At 39.3% G+C, this 16,757-nt stretch overlaps 3 protein-coding genes and 1 long non-coding RNA gene across 4 annotated transcripts; 3 read left to right on the forward strand and 1 right to left on the reverse strand.

Annotated features, from left to right (window-relative positions):
* Positions 1-830: 830 nt before the first annotated feature.
* On the reverse strand, positions 831-2,365 carry LOC140795921 (cyclin-D6-1). The gene is made up of 6 exons (XM_073148743.1): positions 2,222-2,365; positions 2,046-2,132; positions 1,843-1,938; positions 1,563-1,764; positions 1,337-1,467; positions 831-1,236 (listed from the first exon to the last, which is right to left on the reverse strand). The coding sequence occupies exons 1-6, from the start codon at positions 2,363-2,365 to the stop codon at positions 1,075-1,077; spliced, it is 822 nt and encodes a 273-aa protein (XP_073004844.1). The 3' UTR covers positions 831-1,074.
* On the forward strand, positions 1,843-8,179 carry LOC140795922 (uncharacterized). Its single transcript, XR_012110392.1, has 5 exons — positions 1,843-1,985; positions 2,065-2,954; positions 4,686-4,781; positions 6,735-7,803; positions 7,891-8,179. It is a non-coding gene; the product is annotated as an uncharacterized lncRNA (long non-coding RNA).
* A 2,774-nt stretch (positions 8,180-10,953) lies between these two features.
* On the forward strand, positions 10,954-12,497 carry LOC140797002 (pentatricopeptide repeat-containing protein At1g28690, mitochondrial). Its single transcript, XM_073150239.1, has one exon. It carries the CDS (start codon positions 10,962-10,964, stop codon positions 12,495-12,497), a length of 1,536 nt encoding a protein of 511 aa, XP_073006340.1. The 5' UTR covers positions 10,954-10,961.
* Positions 12,498-13,043: 546 nt separating this feature from the next.
* On the forward strand, positions 13,044-15,527 carry LOC140797003 (cytochrome b6-f complex iron-sulfur subunit, chloroplastic). The gene is made up of 5 exons (XM_073150240.1): positions 13,044-13,254; positions 13,462-13,703; positions 14,388-14,505; positions 14,954-15,136; positions 15,251-15,527. The coding sequence occupies exons 1-5, from the start codon at positions 13,213-13,215 to the stop codon at positions 15,350-15,352; spliced, it is 687 nt and encodes a 228-aa protein (XP_073006341.1). The 5' UTR covers positions 13,044-13,212; the 3' UTR covers positions 15,353-15,527.
* Positions 15,528-16,757: the final 1,230 nt, after the last annotated feature.

Here is a 16,757-nt window from a genome sequence, read left to right on the forward strand (position 1 = left end):
ATGTTTCACATATCTATCTATATATATATATAGAGAGAGAGAGAGAGAGAGAGAGAGAGAGAGAGAGAGAGAGAGAGAGAGAGAGAGAGAGAGGACCTGGTACTACGAAGTTTGAATTGGACTCCGGATGTTCAAATGACTCGTAACGTATGGAATATATATATATATAGATATAAACAATAATGGTAGCATACTTTAATATACGTATATAACTTGTGCATGAATGCTATGGAAACTAATTAAGAAAACCATAGCAGTATTCTATCCAAAATGGGGAGTGGAGTATGGCAGACGCATCAATTATTGCCCATGTATGGCTGGCTATATATCTAAAAATTCTCTCTTTTCCAATGATCAATAATTTCTCTTGCTTTATAGATATATAGACTGAGTGTGTTTGTGGAAATCCACAAAATCCAGCTCGGTAATTATGTTTTCAAGTCATATAGATGTGTATGAGATATCTTCATACTTCCCACACGCAAAGAAGCAGAATCCCCATGCAGCAATGCATGCCAATACTCGTTGATATATATATATGTATACGTACTTCCCGACCAAGCACATTAAACCATTAGTACACGCGTCGCCGAAGGACAGGTCCACTGAGCCAACACGTCCGACCATCGGAGGATTTGTACGCCTCTGTCGACTTCTCCCCAGTTCGACACGTATCGGTCCCCGTACCATTTCGTTGACCCCATGCGTCCTTTTTCTCACTAATAAGTAACGAACTCGAGAAATTTTCGCTTAGGACCTTATATTAAGATAATTTATAACTAAAATCATACTAACTCAAAAAACAAATACTGTAGGTCGTATACGATGTATTAGAAACAAAAGTAATTTTCTTTTTCGCTCCTTTTTAAATTTATTTATTATCATATAACTCATATATTGCATGACAATAAAGAGAAAATAGCCACCATAACTACTTTTGGCCCCTTTTAGCTCTTGGCCTCCATATGACCATATCCCGCGATAGGAAATTAAAAAGAAAAGGAAAAGAAAAGAAAAGAACAAAAAGAGGAACCAACCATTTTTCCACCGTCGGATCTCATTTCGTTTTTTGTTTCAATCGGTGGATCCGACGGTCCTCTCGCTCTCGGAACTCGTGGAGTGGAGGCCGAATACAGTTACCGGGGTGTCGGTGCTGGAGACCATCTCGGCCGTCGGATCGAAGCAGCAGCCCATCGCCATCTCCCCGATCGCATTGCAGCACTGGAAGAACCTCTCCTTCGCAATGACCAAAACAACCCCCCCAAAAACGCACCAAAATTAGTAATTTAAAATTTCAAACAACGGATGAGGAAGAAGCGAAAATAGAAATGTTTACTTTATTTACAAATTCACAGGAGGAGATTTTGGAGCGGAAGGCGGGGAATTGGATCGGAAAGAGCTCGTAGGCGGCGGAGAGGAGAGCCGACGCGGCGATCAACGAAGGCTCGAATTCGAGCATCTTTATCTCTGTTCCAATTTTCAAACAGATTATTCGACAAGAGTTGCTGAAAAAATCGCCAAAAATTCGAGGAAACGATATAGTGTTGTAGGGGTTTTGGTACCGCTTTGGGCCTTGAACACGATCTCCGAGGCGCGAGACTTGAGGGCGTGGAGGAGATGGGGTTGGGGAGGGGAGAAGAAGCCGAGGAAGAAGCGGAGGAAGGAGAAAGGAGTGATGGATCGCATCCTCCAGTCGAGAGCGCCGAGCACGAGAAGCTCCATGCGATGGATCGTCTGGGAGTCGAAGATTAAACCCTCGTCTCCCTGGAAACGGATCAAAAATTAGAAAAATAGTAAAAATAAATAAAAATGGGATAGAGATCAAGGGATCGAAGTAGCGACCTGGAAATCGGCGAGGCAGAAGCCGGCGCGCTTCATCTTGGAGGCGAGGGAGAGACAGGAGACGGCGAGGAGGCGAACCACCCATGGCTTTCCCCTCTGTTACAGTGCAACGGAAGATCGAATTGTTATGCCCGATTTGGATGGTGAAAACTCGATTAGATCGTAACATTTTTTTTTCTTTTGCCATTGTGAGCAAAATTTACCGGGATTTCTTGCTTGCAGAGGAACCGATCGACGTAGTTGATGGCAAGGTAGGTCACGAAGGGATCCAGACCGCAGCTAAACTGAGCCTGTGCAGATCCAATGGAACAGGGCGAGAAATAAATCAAATCGATTTGATTGTTACATAATGGTGTTCGGATTTCTTCCCTTCGATTACCTGGAGGATCAAGGCTACGGCATCGCGGCGAATGGGGAGATCGGCGCCATCGCCGACGACGAGGCAGTGGTCGGACTCCGCCGCGAAGAGCGCCGTGATCGAGTCATCGGAGCTGGTGAAAGGGTTCTCGAGATCGAAGTCCATTGATATCACTCTTTCTCTATCTACGCTTCCAGAAATGACAAGGGTTAAGAAAGATGGAGCTCAGGTAGAGGAGAAGGAGATGAGAGGGAAAGCCATTGTTGTGGAGAGAGAGAGAGAGAGAGAAAGAGAGAGAGAGAGGAGAAAGGAGATGGGGATTGGATTGCTTTATAAAGATCTGAGAGAAGAGACTTCTACTTCACTCCACAGTCCTTAGAGCAGAGCATCCTTTTGCCTTTAGGGGTCTCCCAATGCGAGTTTAAATGGTATAAAACTTTGGTCTTTCGAGATCTTTTTTAAGATTATATTAGAAGAGCAAGAAGAAACAGCAGCAGAGCGTTGTGTGATTTGAGAGAGAGGGAGAGAGAGAGAGAGGAGGCATTGAGATGTCGCAGGTGTCAGAGGTGGCAGTGGCGTCATACGGAGCGGATCTTGGGCCGTAAGTCAAGATCCGAATCCGAGTGTCTGTACTTGAGTCAGGCGGTAGAGAAGAGGAGAAGAGAAGATGGCGGTTATCGTTGTTATCCGACGCGCGTGAAATTGGATTCCGTTTTCGAAACGCTTTCCGTTTTGACTCCCTGGACCGCCAACGGTAAGTACCTCGCGAACTGCACTTTTACTGGAATACCCTTGTTTCTACAACTGCTATGCATCCTTAATCCTTATCCTTTCCTTCCCTTTGTAAAATATTTTTGTCAAAGAGAGAGCTTGACTTATTCTGCAAATTGGGTTAGTTTACAATGTTATTTAATTGGGTCAAGTATAGTTTACATATATCTTAAGTTATAAGTGTTAATCAATTGTTAATAAAGAGATATAAAAAAAACTTATTATTCCTCGATAGTCTGATTTGATGATGATAGTGGTATTTTGGCTATTTAACAATTTGCGTATGATGAAAATATTAGTGCTAATGATGGTACACAAAATTTTGTCATTTTAATCTTTAGTTTTTATAGAAAATGTTGTCATTTGAATGTTAGTTTTGAATAAAAAATCTAATGGTTGTAATTTAATCTGAACTACACAAGGGCTAAGTGCTTAAGTGTAAATTATATAATTATAAGTTGAAATTGATCAAAATCATGAGGGAGTAAACTATAGTCCGTCATCTTTAATAAATAGGTGAGGCGAAAAAATTTTAGAGAAGAGAAATAAGTAAAATTTTATTTAGATTAAAGTGATTTGTCATCAAAGTTAAGTGATTCTTGGATATTTTTTCAGTGTTGTTATGTATTGTTTTTAAGTTGTTAGCTATGCATATAAAATTGCTGCTTTTGAGAATTAATTGTTTCCAAAGTGGCTTAATATATTACTTTAGATCCATTTGGAATGAGTATAGTACTTGAATGTGATTAGCTAGACTTATTTTTTAAAAATATCTTAAATTAATTAAAGAAAATTGGATGTCTGATTGTGAACTAGGGTAAGAGTATAATTATTACTTCTAAAATACTAATTTTAGAGAGAAATTAAGGATATAAAAGAACTAAAATACCTGTTGGCTTTTTTAAAAATGTTAGTATCAAAAATATTCTTATTAAAATTAACCTTCAATAACTATAAATTATCTCAAAAAAGTGCCTTTTATGAGTTTTATTTTTTCTTGTGTATTTTTATGCTAGTTTAAAGGTTTATATTTAAGATGATCTACGAGCTTACGAGCCTGCAGCTGCTCTTATAAGTCAGCAAGCAATTGTGTTTTAAACTTATTTATAGTTTGCATGTTTTTAAACGAGTTTAAAAACTTGTATTTAAGCTGATTTGTAGGCTTACAGGCTTATAAGCTTGCAATCAATCTTGTAAGCCGGCAAGTAATAATTCAAACCTAAGCCATATAACTTCACCACTAATTTGAACACTACATTAATTTCACCCAAAAAATTGAACCCACTACATGAGTAATGCAAATTCACCATCAGTAACAAGTTTGGTATAGAAGAAGGTGCTCGTTGGATGCGACAAGGGTTCAAAACTATTTACTTAGTCATGGACATGGTGTGGCTGAGGAGTGGCAGCGCAATGAGAGTGGAAAGGAGAGCAAGGAAAGACCGGGCAGTCATTGAGTTTCTTCATGGGTCTCTCAGGTATAGTAAAAAGAGGAACCACTAGAGAGGAGAGAGAGAGAAGAGAAGAGATAGGTATATTGACAAGAGATTAAAAAAAAAGACAGTGTAAATCATTTCAGAAAGATTTACAGAGGATAGCTCTACAACCAGAGTCATGAGCTTTGTGAACTAACATATATGCAAAGTTGTTAGCTTTTTCTCTAATTTATACAATAAAGTAGATATTAATTTTGTGATTTTCTTTTAATTTCCAGCACAGAGATGCATACGGATTAAGCAGTGAGGTAAGCCATGGAAGTACTCTACAGTCTCTACTGGCATTTGGAGATCCTTTCACATGGGAGCACCTCGTAAGTTTTTAACTAAAATTTCTAGTCGTGAAAATTTATGTGCCAATTTTTGAGCTCCGTAAACTAACCATGGAAAACTTAGCAATTGCATTTTCCCAAGCCTATTTCCTAGAGAGCGTTTCCACACTAGGAAGCAGCCTACTAGTTTAAGTTTACCAAGCCTTAGTCTCCTAACACTTGCCTAAGTCCGTGTGTAATTATATATCTAGGTAACTTTTGGAGTACGTACTGTTTCTTGTTAATTGTTATAGTGTTGTTCTCCCTGTCTTGATCCAAACCACTGTGCTTGTTGCGTACGGCTTGAATTTACTGTTGATTCACAATAACCTCACATTAAATGTGCTACTTGGGGGAGTTGAGTTTTATAATGCCTTATGAGTTGAAGTTGCGATTTGTAGTGCTAGCATATAACTCTTATGCAACTCTAGTCACTCTTCAGCTTTTTCTTTTTATTAATCTCAAGAAAGAGAGGAAAAAAAAAAAAAGAACAAAGGAATGCTTTTCATCTCCTTTACTTCTTTTTTCTTTAATGAATAACTTAGGCGGATAAGTTTATCGATTTCAATCATGTTTTTATAAGTTTGATACACAAAAGAAAAGAGAAAATATTTTAAAGAACCCCTCTATCATTGATATAAGAAAAATAAGCATCAAGTCTTTAGGCAGACATATAAGATATGAAAGAGAAAGCACCCATGACACGCTTTATTGGCTAGATATTTTTAGCTTCCTCTCAATATGAATTGTATCTTGAAGCAGTTTAGTCATAATCTATAGAAAACTAACATTATAGTTGTGTATTTTTCTAATAGTAGATCTAGCATAAAAACTCTAATATTACTTTCAAATCCTAGCCACTATCTTCCTCCACGAGCTACATACTCATACGACTAACCTCCACAACTCCCACGGTCATCTGCCACCCTCCAATGATCGTTGCAACATTAGAATTCTCGTTTAGTTTGGACCTTCCTTCACTATTTTATTAATATTTTTTCACTCCGACATCGAAATTATCTCATTCCAAAGCCGTTAGATCCGTGACTTACAAGAGTATCATTTATAAAAGTTTTAGAATTTTCTTATAAACAAATCATTCCAAATCTAGTTCATAACACATTATAAGGGAGAGAGGACAAGAAGAAATGGGAAAGAAAAAAAAGGAAGGCCACTTTCCTCTCCTAGCCACTCAGACTAGGAGAAGGGAGGGGAAATGCTCGCAGGCAATGGTGAGGAGAAATCTCTAGCGGAGGGTTAGAAGAGTCTATGCCAAAACATAGCAGAGCTAGGGCCCAAGCATGAGAGTTTAGAATAGAATGTTTTTTCTCCCCTTTTCCTTATTATTGTGAATATTGTGCTACAACTTCCTTGTGTAAAACTTAGACCAACATTGATAGGATTAAATGACTTCGTACTCAATATGATCAGTAGAAATATGCCATGCATCTGATGTAGAAGTTTCCTACGATTAGGATTTATCTAATTTGAGGCTCTCAAATATTTTCAAACCCTTCTCAGGCTTAAGAGTGATTGCTTGAGTAGTTGCTGATCAATCTACAAATCGATCAGCTAACCATGGTCGTCTAATCTATGTTATCTCTTGCCCATCTATGTTATAGTGCAAAAGAATAAAACTTTCATCAGGTCTACCGTCTACCTGTTATTTAAAATATAAAATCTCTATCCATTTAATTCTAATTTATTTGTTAGATCAGACTTTTAAAATATTTGAACTAGAAGTGAGGCATATTTGTTAGAATATTAAAAAGAAAATTATCATTCAATATGGGCTTAAGCTTTTAGAATAGATGAATCAATTAACAACTTGAGCTTGCACATGTCATGAGTTTCTTTTGTTCAAATCCGAAGCAAGAAAGAGAATTTGCCTACGGAAGCTGTTTTTCTTCTTGAATTTCTTGACTGGACTTACAGTGTTTGGTTATGCATTGCCAGCTTATTGAAGAAAACAAGAAACAGTGTGGTTTACGAGTGGAACATGGGAATGCATCCATCTATTGTATTGTCACAGGCCATTGGGCATCTCTTTTGTCATGTTCCATTGATCCAGGACACAAGGACAAGTGGATCTGTTCTAATTGCCCAGCCCCTTTGGCTTCTGGTGCAGATCTCACCTGCAAAATCCTATGCCACATCCCTGCAAAATCTTTTCTCCTCAGCTGTGGAAAGCTATCCATGGAGGGGGCTGGGTGGGGAAAGGGGACTGCAAACATGGCTTCTAATCACACGCATCCAATTCGGATCTACAAGAGTGAGCAAAAGGGATGTCACCCAAATCATCAGAGATTTTCCTTGCAAAAAGAGCTTGGTTTGAGACATTCTCCCTCTTCTATAGCAAGGCTGGTTACTAGGAGCCATCCCATGTGAGGGAGGTTGCTTTGGAAGGATGCCTAAAAGAGGCAGCCAGGGGTCATTGTGGCGAATAAAGGAGTGCCACATGTTGCTTTGTTCTCAGGACTTTTGATTTAAGTCTTTAGGTTTGCCACCAAAGGAACAACCTATTGAAAGATGAGTACTTTGACATCTGCCCATCTCAACCCTTAGATAATTGTCTAGATTCATATGCTAGCTTCATGCATTTGCATTAGTAGTAATTAACCTTGTGTTTTGCTTATGGTTACTGTTAAACCATGACATGTACCGTTTCGAATGGTATCAAAATGCAGTTCATAACGTGCTGGGCTATGAGAAAAGCATGTGCCAAATGAGCTAGCTTAACCTGACATACATGTCATGTCAAACGAGTATCAAATTCAATTATAGGGGGTCAATTATCTAAATTTTGAAAAAGTCAAGTACAAATTGTCACCTTGAACAAAAGTTTAGAATTTTAGATTGATTATTTGATGGGTACATGCTAATTTTTTTCTACCTTTTGTTAGTTTCTCTCATTGAAACAGATAGAGATGTTTGCAAATACATCTATCTGGACTTCTGGAGTGAAAGCAATAGCAATCTCTAGTTTCAGAAATTGAACTTTGGAGTTTGGACCCATCCAGTGGGGGTAAGTTCATATGAAAGACTTCAAAAACTGCAGGGCTTTGTCTAATTAATGATAGACTATGATTATACCCGTGAGAATGTTTTACAGGATACTAATTACGTGTTGGTGTAGAAGCATTCCATGGGGTGACCCATCTGTGATTTCCATCAAGTACTGTTGTGCCAAGGGTAGACACAGGAGACCCCAGAGAACATTCCAAAAGCTTCCTTAGCTTAATCACATTCACGGCTGTCTAATCTTTTCCAAAAAAAAATTTGCCAAGGTAAAGGTTCGCAATCATTTGTTTGTTTGATTGTTTGTTTATCACTTGATAACATAATCAATTATGTGCACTAAGTATGTCACTTTGATGGAACTACATAGCAATATTTTTGTTCTTGTTGTCTACTTCTTTATTTCTGAATTTTATTCCATCTATTTTTTCTCAATCGATAAGTATAATCTTCTTACACTAGAGCTTGTTCCTCTTAGCATTGCCATGGTTTTGTCCAACTCCACTTATTTTATTGCATCTATTAATACTATTAGAAGATGGAATGGGGTTAAAAAACAAAAGAAAAAGAAAGAAGGCACCTCAACCAATTCCTCCTTTGCATCTCACTTCTTTTATGGATTCTCTACTGCATGGATGCAAGAGAAAGACTAAAGCTAATTGTGGCCTAGGGGCCAAAGGGCAAGGAAGAGGAACTCTCCATCTCCACTCATTGGGATGGGAAGGGAGGGAGGGAGGGGGTCTTTAACTTTTCCTCCTCCTTTAAGTCTTTATGTCCCTTGTGTAATTCTTTTCTCCTTCTTTTGTGTGTGGGTTTTATTAACATCATCCTCCTGATCACCTCTGAGGGATGGATGGGCTTAGGGGTTTGGCAGATGAATTGGTGGCAGGGCAAGATCTGGCAGTCAAATAAAAAGGCAAAGGGGGTATGCACGCTGGGAATGATACAAATGGTGGTGGTGGTGTTATTATTAGTGTAGGAGTTGAAGGCAAGGTGATCATGGCTAAGTCTATTAGAGGTTGGCATATGAGTGCATGGGGGGTGCAAGCTCTCACGCCTTTCTCCCCATGCAGATAGCATAATTATTGTCCTACACCTTTTGTCTACACCATCAATTGGTCCCCATATGGCTGCCATACTAATGAATGAGGCTGAGAGAGAGAGAGAGAGGAAGAGAGAGAGAAAGGGGATCTTGGAGAGGCCCAAAAGATCTGTAGGGCTGAAACAGGCCCATGAAATAGTTCCTTTTTTTTTTTTTTTGCCAAATAGTTTATCAAAATTCAAAACTTGAAAACTAGAGTGGCATGAGAACAAGACATACTCTAATATAGAGGTGGCATCGCTTTAGGTCATTAGTATAAAAAACAAGTTCATTAGTTCTTTAGTGTTTTACGGCTTTCGACTTTTAAATATGTTTGAGGTTAGTTCAATCGGATTCGGATTATAAATGGGTTTATCTAACCCAATCAAGTCGCATTCATTTGCGACCTAACCCATCAGCATATTTATGACATGATAATCCTATTATGATTAATATAACTTGTTTATGATCCAAACCACCAATACATTTATGACATAGTCTTGAATAATTTATTTATCACCCAAATAACGTATTTATCATTTGAATAACTTATTTATCACCCAAGTAATATATTTATCACCTAAATCACTCGTTTATAAAATTAAGAAAAAAATATGTCACGATAAATGAATCATATTCGTATTTAGAAATTTTAACTCATCTAATAAATAAATTATGTTCATATTTATATTATTATAATCCGATCTAAATTTGACCCAATCCAAACTCAGGGTAATCCAATAACAGGTTGTGATGCATCAAGATTCATTCGTACCATTATTTTATGATTAAATTGTTGTTAAATTTTGAATCCATGGCATTTGGGATAAGTTTATCGTCACACCAAATTATACTCTCAAAAGGGTACCCAGGATCTCGCCTAAGTTTTAAGAAGGAAAGATGACGCACTCGTACTCTCACTTTCTGAAGAGATTAGTTCTTCGATTTGAATCTCTGCCTACCTGAATACAAGGGTATATATATATATATAAAGGTAATGAGCCTAAGGGTAAGACAATGACAAATATAAACGAAGTAAAACCCTAAGTATGGACTTGTGTTAAAAGATCATCGCCATATTTTCCTACTCATGTTATTTATCAAGCCACCATAACACAACTCTAAATGAAAAACCAACATTGAGCAAAAAAAAAATATGAATCCTTCCTCTCTTTTTCTTTCTCACCAAAAGTTCAGGAATCATGGTGCGCTGATGTGGAGACGAGCCTGACTTATTACTTGAAAAGCTATATTATATTATTATGACATCTATAAAGTAAAATTTTGTGTTCAAGTGCATAGATGAAGTTTCTTTAAATTACACGAAAAAAAAAACACATTAAAAATAACATTATTTCGTTCATTTGAGATAACCAAAGCTACCCTTAAAATCAGAAATTATTTGGTTAATAAATAGTGCTGGTTAAAGGGGGCTCATATAAATATTATATAAGATTCCAACAATATCTATTTAACTAGAACATCATTAAATTCTAATTAAAAATTAAAAATTAAAAACATTCACGGATTCAATTCCTTGGACAATCTATTTGGATCCCATGGCTTATATTATATACTGATCCGTTTGGGCTCGAACTTGGGTTTGGTGGGCCAAAGCAAAGCCTATATGAGATCGTTCAGGCCCGGTTCACCTAGTAATATAAATTCATGAAAAAGTTTTTTTTTTTTTGTGCATGTATAACCTTAAATAATCCCTTATTTGCATATATGCTGCCTCATTTGTATATGTTATGCAAAAAAAAAAGACCTTATGAACTTTAGAATATGTTATGCATATATTTGAGGGACCTACATGCTAATATCAACTTTAGACTGGTATATAAGTAAATAAGAAATTATAAATGTTAGGTGTTTAATAAAAATAGCATTGATAATTTCCAATAGATGGAAGTGAAAAATACGTTACAAGTAATTGAAACATTTTCTTAGTAAGATAATAATAAGAAAAATATTTATAAATCACTTTGAATTTTCGGATAAATAATCATGTTGGATAATTTTTCATAAATCAATATATGAATTTGAAAGTTGAAATACTTCGATCCCAAACGAGAAGATGAAAGATGGTGCGAATTCTAAAGCACCTCTCCCTCCCAACCAGAACCAACTACTTCCCGAACTACCCCCATATCTTCCATAGTCTACCTTCAATTCTTCAGCACTTCATCGACTCCAATTCCCCCTCCAGAGGCCAAACCCTCCATGCTCAAATCCTCAAGTCCGGTTTCGAGCCTAATACCAACGTATCAATCAAGCTCCTCATCCTCCACCTTAAATGCGGCTCCTTGCTCAATGCGCGCAATGTGTTCGATAGAATGCCGACCCCAACTCTTTCCGCTTATAACTACATACTTGCTGGCTATGTCAAAGCAGGACTCGCTGAAGAATCGCTGGAATTTGTCCGACAACTCACATTTTCTAATGGAAGACCAGATGGTTTCACCTTGTCGATGGTCCTGAAGTTGTCTGCAGTGCTGGTTTCCCTAAATCTAGCGAGACAGGTTCACGCCCACATTGTCAAATTGGTGTTTGAGCCAGATGATGTGCTCTTCGCTGTGTTGATCGACTCGTATGTGAAGAATGTCAAGGTGGGCTATGCCAGGAGTGTCTTTTCTATGATGCCAGAGAAGAGTCTCGTGTGTTCGACTGCCTTGATCGTTGGGTATATGAATGAAGGGTTATTTAGAGATGCTGAAGAAATTTTTGATAAGATGGTAGACAAGGATACAGTTGTTTTTAATGCTATGATTGAAGGGTACAGCAGAACGTTGGACACTGCTGGAAATTCACTTGAAGTCTATAAGATGATGCAGAGGCTAAGTTTTCGACCTACAATTTCAACTACTGTTAGTGTGCTTGGAGCTTGCTCTCTCTTGTCATCACTGGAGATTGGAGAGCAGGTGCACTGCCAAACCGTCAAGACCAATCTCTCTTCTCACATAAAATCTGAGACTGCACTCATCGACATGTATTCCAAGTGTGGAAGAGTTGAGGATGGAAGAAAGATCTTTGACCGCATGGCGGAGAGGAATGTCATTTCTTGGACGTCAATGATTGATGGGTATGGGAAAAATGGATTTCCACACGATGCTATCAAACTTTTTAACGAGATGAAGAGTTTTCAGAATGTTAAGCCCAATCATGCAACATTCTTGAGTGCTTTATCAGCTTGTGGGCATGCTGGATTAGTGTCAAAAGGCCAGGAGATTTTCCAAAGCATGGAGATGGATTACGCGCTTAAGCTGCGAATGGAACACTATGCTTGCATGGTAGACCTCTTGGGGCGAATGGGAAATCTAGAAGAGGCTTACAACTTCATCAAAAGGATGCCTGAGAAGGCGAACATCGATGTATGGGCAGCACTCCTTGGAGCATCAAGGCTTCATGGCAATGTGGAGATGGCAAACACTGCAGCTAAAGAGGTGTTTGAGTTGAGCAGAGATGGAAGACCAGGGGCTTACATGGCTTTCTCTAACACTCTTGCAGCAGCTGGGAAATGGGAAGGTGTCCATGAAGTGAGGGAGTTGATGAAGGAGAGAGGAGTCTCCAAAAATACTGGTCATAGCTGGGTTGGAACAGAAATTGGCAATTCAATTTGAGGTAAAACTGCTGGGAAAGGATAGATAAATATTTTCTGCATGAAAGTAGTACGCTTGAAGCAAATGAGCTCAAGATCATTGATGTAGGTAATGCAGAATAAACCCAATGAATCAGTTACAATATGATAGAAGATTGGTGTGGACTAATGGGATCACCAAATTTTTGCTTCAGGAGTAGGGAAGATCAACAAGAGGTCCTCTGTAATTTATCAAAGTTGGTTGCCAAGATGTCCACAGGTAATTGTTTAGATTCCACTCATTAATCAATTTGCCATTCTAAAACAACTCTTAGATTTGTTTTGCTTGGATTTAATAGTTGTCACATCCAAAATGGTTATTGTATCTATTTTGAAAATATTGGAAAATGTTCTCTTTCTGTTTTTGTGGTAATCCATTCCCTTTTCTTATCTATAAAAATTTTTGTCTAGAAGGACTGCAAAATACAATAGCCCACAGGTTAAATTGGGTCGAGTCATTGGGTTTGAATCCAACTGGGTCGAGAGTCATTGCCAAACGCAAATTGGTAACCCCAACTCCCTGGTGGTGACGTGGCAAATAGCTTCCACAATCTCAAACGTGTGGCTGTCTGAGCCCAATCACTTCCCGTCAAGCGAAATCCTCCATCCAACCCAATTATCCCATCCCTCCACCTCACAGTTTAAAAGAAACTCATCTCTAAGCTTGTGGAAGAGGTAAGCAGCTCCATTTCACCACCATGGCTTCCGCAGCTCTCTCCACCGCTGCCAACCCTTCTCAGGTAAGTGTGAAAGATCCCATCTTTTCTTCTTCAATCTTCTTCTACTCCCCTTCTTCTAGTATTAGTAGCTCTATTCTTCTGCAAGTTGACAGTTTTAAGCATTCTCTAGCTTTAAAATGGGGAGAAATACATGAAAGATATTATTTTGGAAGGGAATTCGATGCTTAATCTGTCGAATTCTTATTGTGATTGTTCTATGTTTGGCAGCTTTGTGCTGGTAAAAATGGCTTATTTTCACCTTCCCGAGCTCTTATGGGGAAGACAATCAAAGGTCTGGGACTTGGAAAGGAAAAGAGAGGGAGGATTACTTGCCAGGCAACTAGTATTCCAGCGGACCGGGTGCCCGATATGGGAAAGAGGGAGCTTATGAATCTTCTGCTGCTGGGAGCTCTGTCTCTGCCCACTGCAGGGATGTTGGTCCCCTATGCCTCCTTCTTTGTTCCTCCAGGGTTAGAACAATGAACTTTTCTTGTCTTTTTGCTTGTAGATTTGGGTACTTGTGTGTTATGCTAGTTGATTTGTTTATGCTCTTCACTCCTAGCATTATATAATATAGAATTTTCACAAATTAAAGAATTAGATTCCTGCTAACACTTGATCTTTGATCTGTTTAAACTTGTGGGATCTTATATGAGGCTCAATATGTTTCAAAATTTTCCTGTAGATTGGTTACAATTTTTATCAGATCTGCCATTGATTCATGTAGAAATCTAACTTAATTCCCCATTTGGAAGAATATCCCCCATGTCGAAAGTGAAAATGCGCTGTTAATTGCTATTACTGATAGATTAAGTTTTTTTGTTAATTATGTAAATTAGGTCTTATTTGCATATTATTTGCACTTTTGTTTTCATTCTATTTTAGAGACAGTAGTGGTGGTGAATGATCTCTCGCTCTCCCCTCCTTTTATATATATCTATGCTTCCATGCATGTGTGCGCGTGCACGCGGATATGTGTGTGTCCATTCATGATGAATCATGTACAGACTTCCTCATACACAGCGAATATAATTAAACTTGGAAATATTATTATGTAATCATGTAGTACCCTGATCTTGGTTACATCCACTGCTTATAATCTCATAATTTCAGTCCCGATACTTATGCTTAGTGTGTGATAATATTCTCTACAGTACGGGAGGAGCTGGTAGTGGAACTTATGCAAAAGATGCACTAGGAAATGACGTTGTTGCAGCCGAATGGCTTAAGGCTCATGGACCTAATGATAGAACACTTACTCAAGGATTGAAGGTAGACTATCTATACAGTTACATTTTTTTTTTCCCATTTTGCTATGGTTTATTGGATACCAGTGCTAATATATGATTGTCGGGTCAATAACGGGAAGAACATGAGCATCTCAAGTAATAGTATAAAATCCGAAAAATGAGCTCCAAAATATCCCTGTAGCCTACAATCTCATGAAATCCACTATCTTGTCTTTTATGCTACTACAAGCTCGTTTAACTAAAACATGAGATTGTACAACTACAATGCTATGTGCATCTTTCTGCATTTTTAACCATCATTGCAAAATCTAGTTGTGGATACCATTGAAAGTTTTAGTCAATCAAAACCACTGATGTTGCTATTAAGCTCAAGTACAGAATTCTAATCATCTTTCGAGTTTTGTCGTTATTTTCTCAAGGGAACTTAAGATTTACTCTTCTTGATAGATGGAATTTCTTAACTCCTGCAGGGAGATCCTACCTATCTAGTTGTGGAGAGCGACAGAACTCTCGCAACATTTGGAATCAATGCTGTCTGCACACATCTTGGTTGTGTCGTACCATGGAATGCTGCTGAGAACAAATTTATCTGCCCTTGTCATGGATCACAATACAACAATCAAGGAAGGGTTGTGAGGGGACCTGCACCTCTGGTAAGGCCTTCAGTTTATTTTGCCTTCTTTTGTTTAGCTTGTTAAGTCACCATTATCTTGTAATCTTTTGCCCTTTTTGTAATGCGCTAATTGACCCCTTTACTATCTAAACAGTCCTTGGCTTTAGCTCATGCTGACATTGACGATGGCAAGGTGCTATTTGTACCCTGGGTTGAAACTGATTTCAGAACAGGTGATGCACCATGGTGGTCTTAAAACTCCCATTACAAGTTCAACATCCATGTCCAGTTCACAGCTTTGTTCCTCTCGTCCTGGAAGAGCCTGGTTTCATGTTATTACTACACTGGAAGTTGTATAACTTTGTATGAAAGAAACAGTTGCTACTTTCTCATTACATATGCTATGAGGAATCAAATTGAGTTTCCTGGTATATACTATCAGTATATGAGTTATTCTAGTGGTTTATGTATGAACTAGTAAATCTTCACTCATCTTCTTATTCTTCATTCAATTCCTTTTATCATAAAGGTGTTCTTTTTGCAAATATTTATAAACAACAAGCTCTGGTTAGTTGATAAGTATTATCCTGAGCATATTATAATTTTGGCAAAAATATCTGCTTCTTTTTCCTCCTTTGCAAATAAATCTCTACAAAAACATTTTTGACCATATACATCTAAGGAGATGAGTTTTGCAAATATATCCATAGGAATCGATGTACAAATATTTAAAAGTGAATGCCAGAAAATTCCTATTAATTTCAGACAAAACCAAGATCATATTATAAATCACAATTCACGATTACTCTCCAGGACATCTTTTGCATTAATAACAAAATCCCAATCACTTAGCCTCGTTCCCAAACCGGTCATTGCCGGTGACTCCCTCCCCCGCCCAAACGTACTCCCCGCCGCCACCCGCCGGGTATACGTACGCAGAGCCCGGATCCCTCATTGCACCTCCACCTACCGGTGGCTCGTAGACGGGGCCGCCAAGTCCGACCGGCACGTGGCTTCCTCCATAGGGCTGCAAGTATTGGACCGGAGCCGGTACGTAGTAAACCGGGACCGGCTGGGCCACGTAGTAAACCGGGTTCGGATCATCCGCAACATAACCCGGTCCGATTCGCTCGACGGGGAGATCGAGCCGGTTCAGGTCCATGCGGTCCGCGCTATCGTGCGCCGGCTGCGAGGTGCGGTCGTCGGAGACGGCGTCAAGGCCGAAGAGGTAGTCGGGGACCTCGGAGGAGACGACGGAGGAGGCCTCGGATCGGCCGCGATCGATGGATCCGGTGCCATTAAGGGCATCGAGGAACCACTGGTCGCCGTCGCGGGCGAAGGGAGCGGCGGCGGGGGAGAAGAGGAAGAGGCGGAGGCGGGGGGATCTGGTGATGGTGGTGGAGGAGGAGGAGGATGAAAGGCGATCGAGCTCCTCCATCATGATCTCGACGTCGTCATCGGAGGTGAGGGAGATGAGGGCGTCGAGGTCCTCGTGGGGGAGCTGGTACTTGAGCGCTGGGGGAGCGTTGGGGGAGTTGAATAGTGTCGGGGAGAGCCGCGCAAGAAGAGAGAGGAGGGAGGAGAAGGAGACGTCTCGGGGGACGGAGACGATGCGGGTCTCCCCGCCGACGTAGCGAAGCTGGCGGTCGTGAGGACGCGGC

The sequence above is a fragment of the Typha latifolia genome, chromosome 10, assembly GCF_019914945.1.
Source record: "Typha latifolia isolate L0001 chromosome 10, TyphaL0001v2, whole genome shotgun sequence".
Taxonomy (NCBI): Eukaryota; Viridiplantae; Streptophyta; class Magnoliopsida; order Poales; family Typhaceae; genus Typha; species Typha latifolia.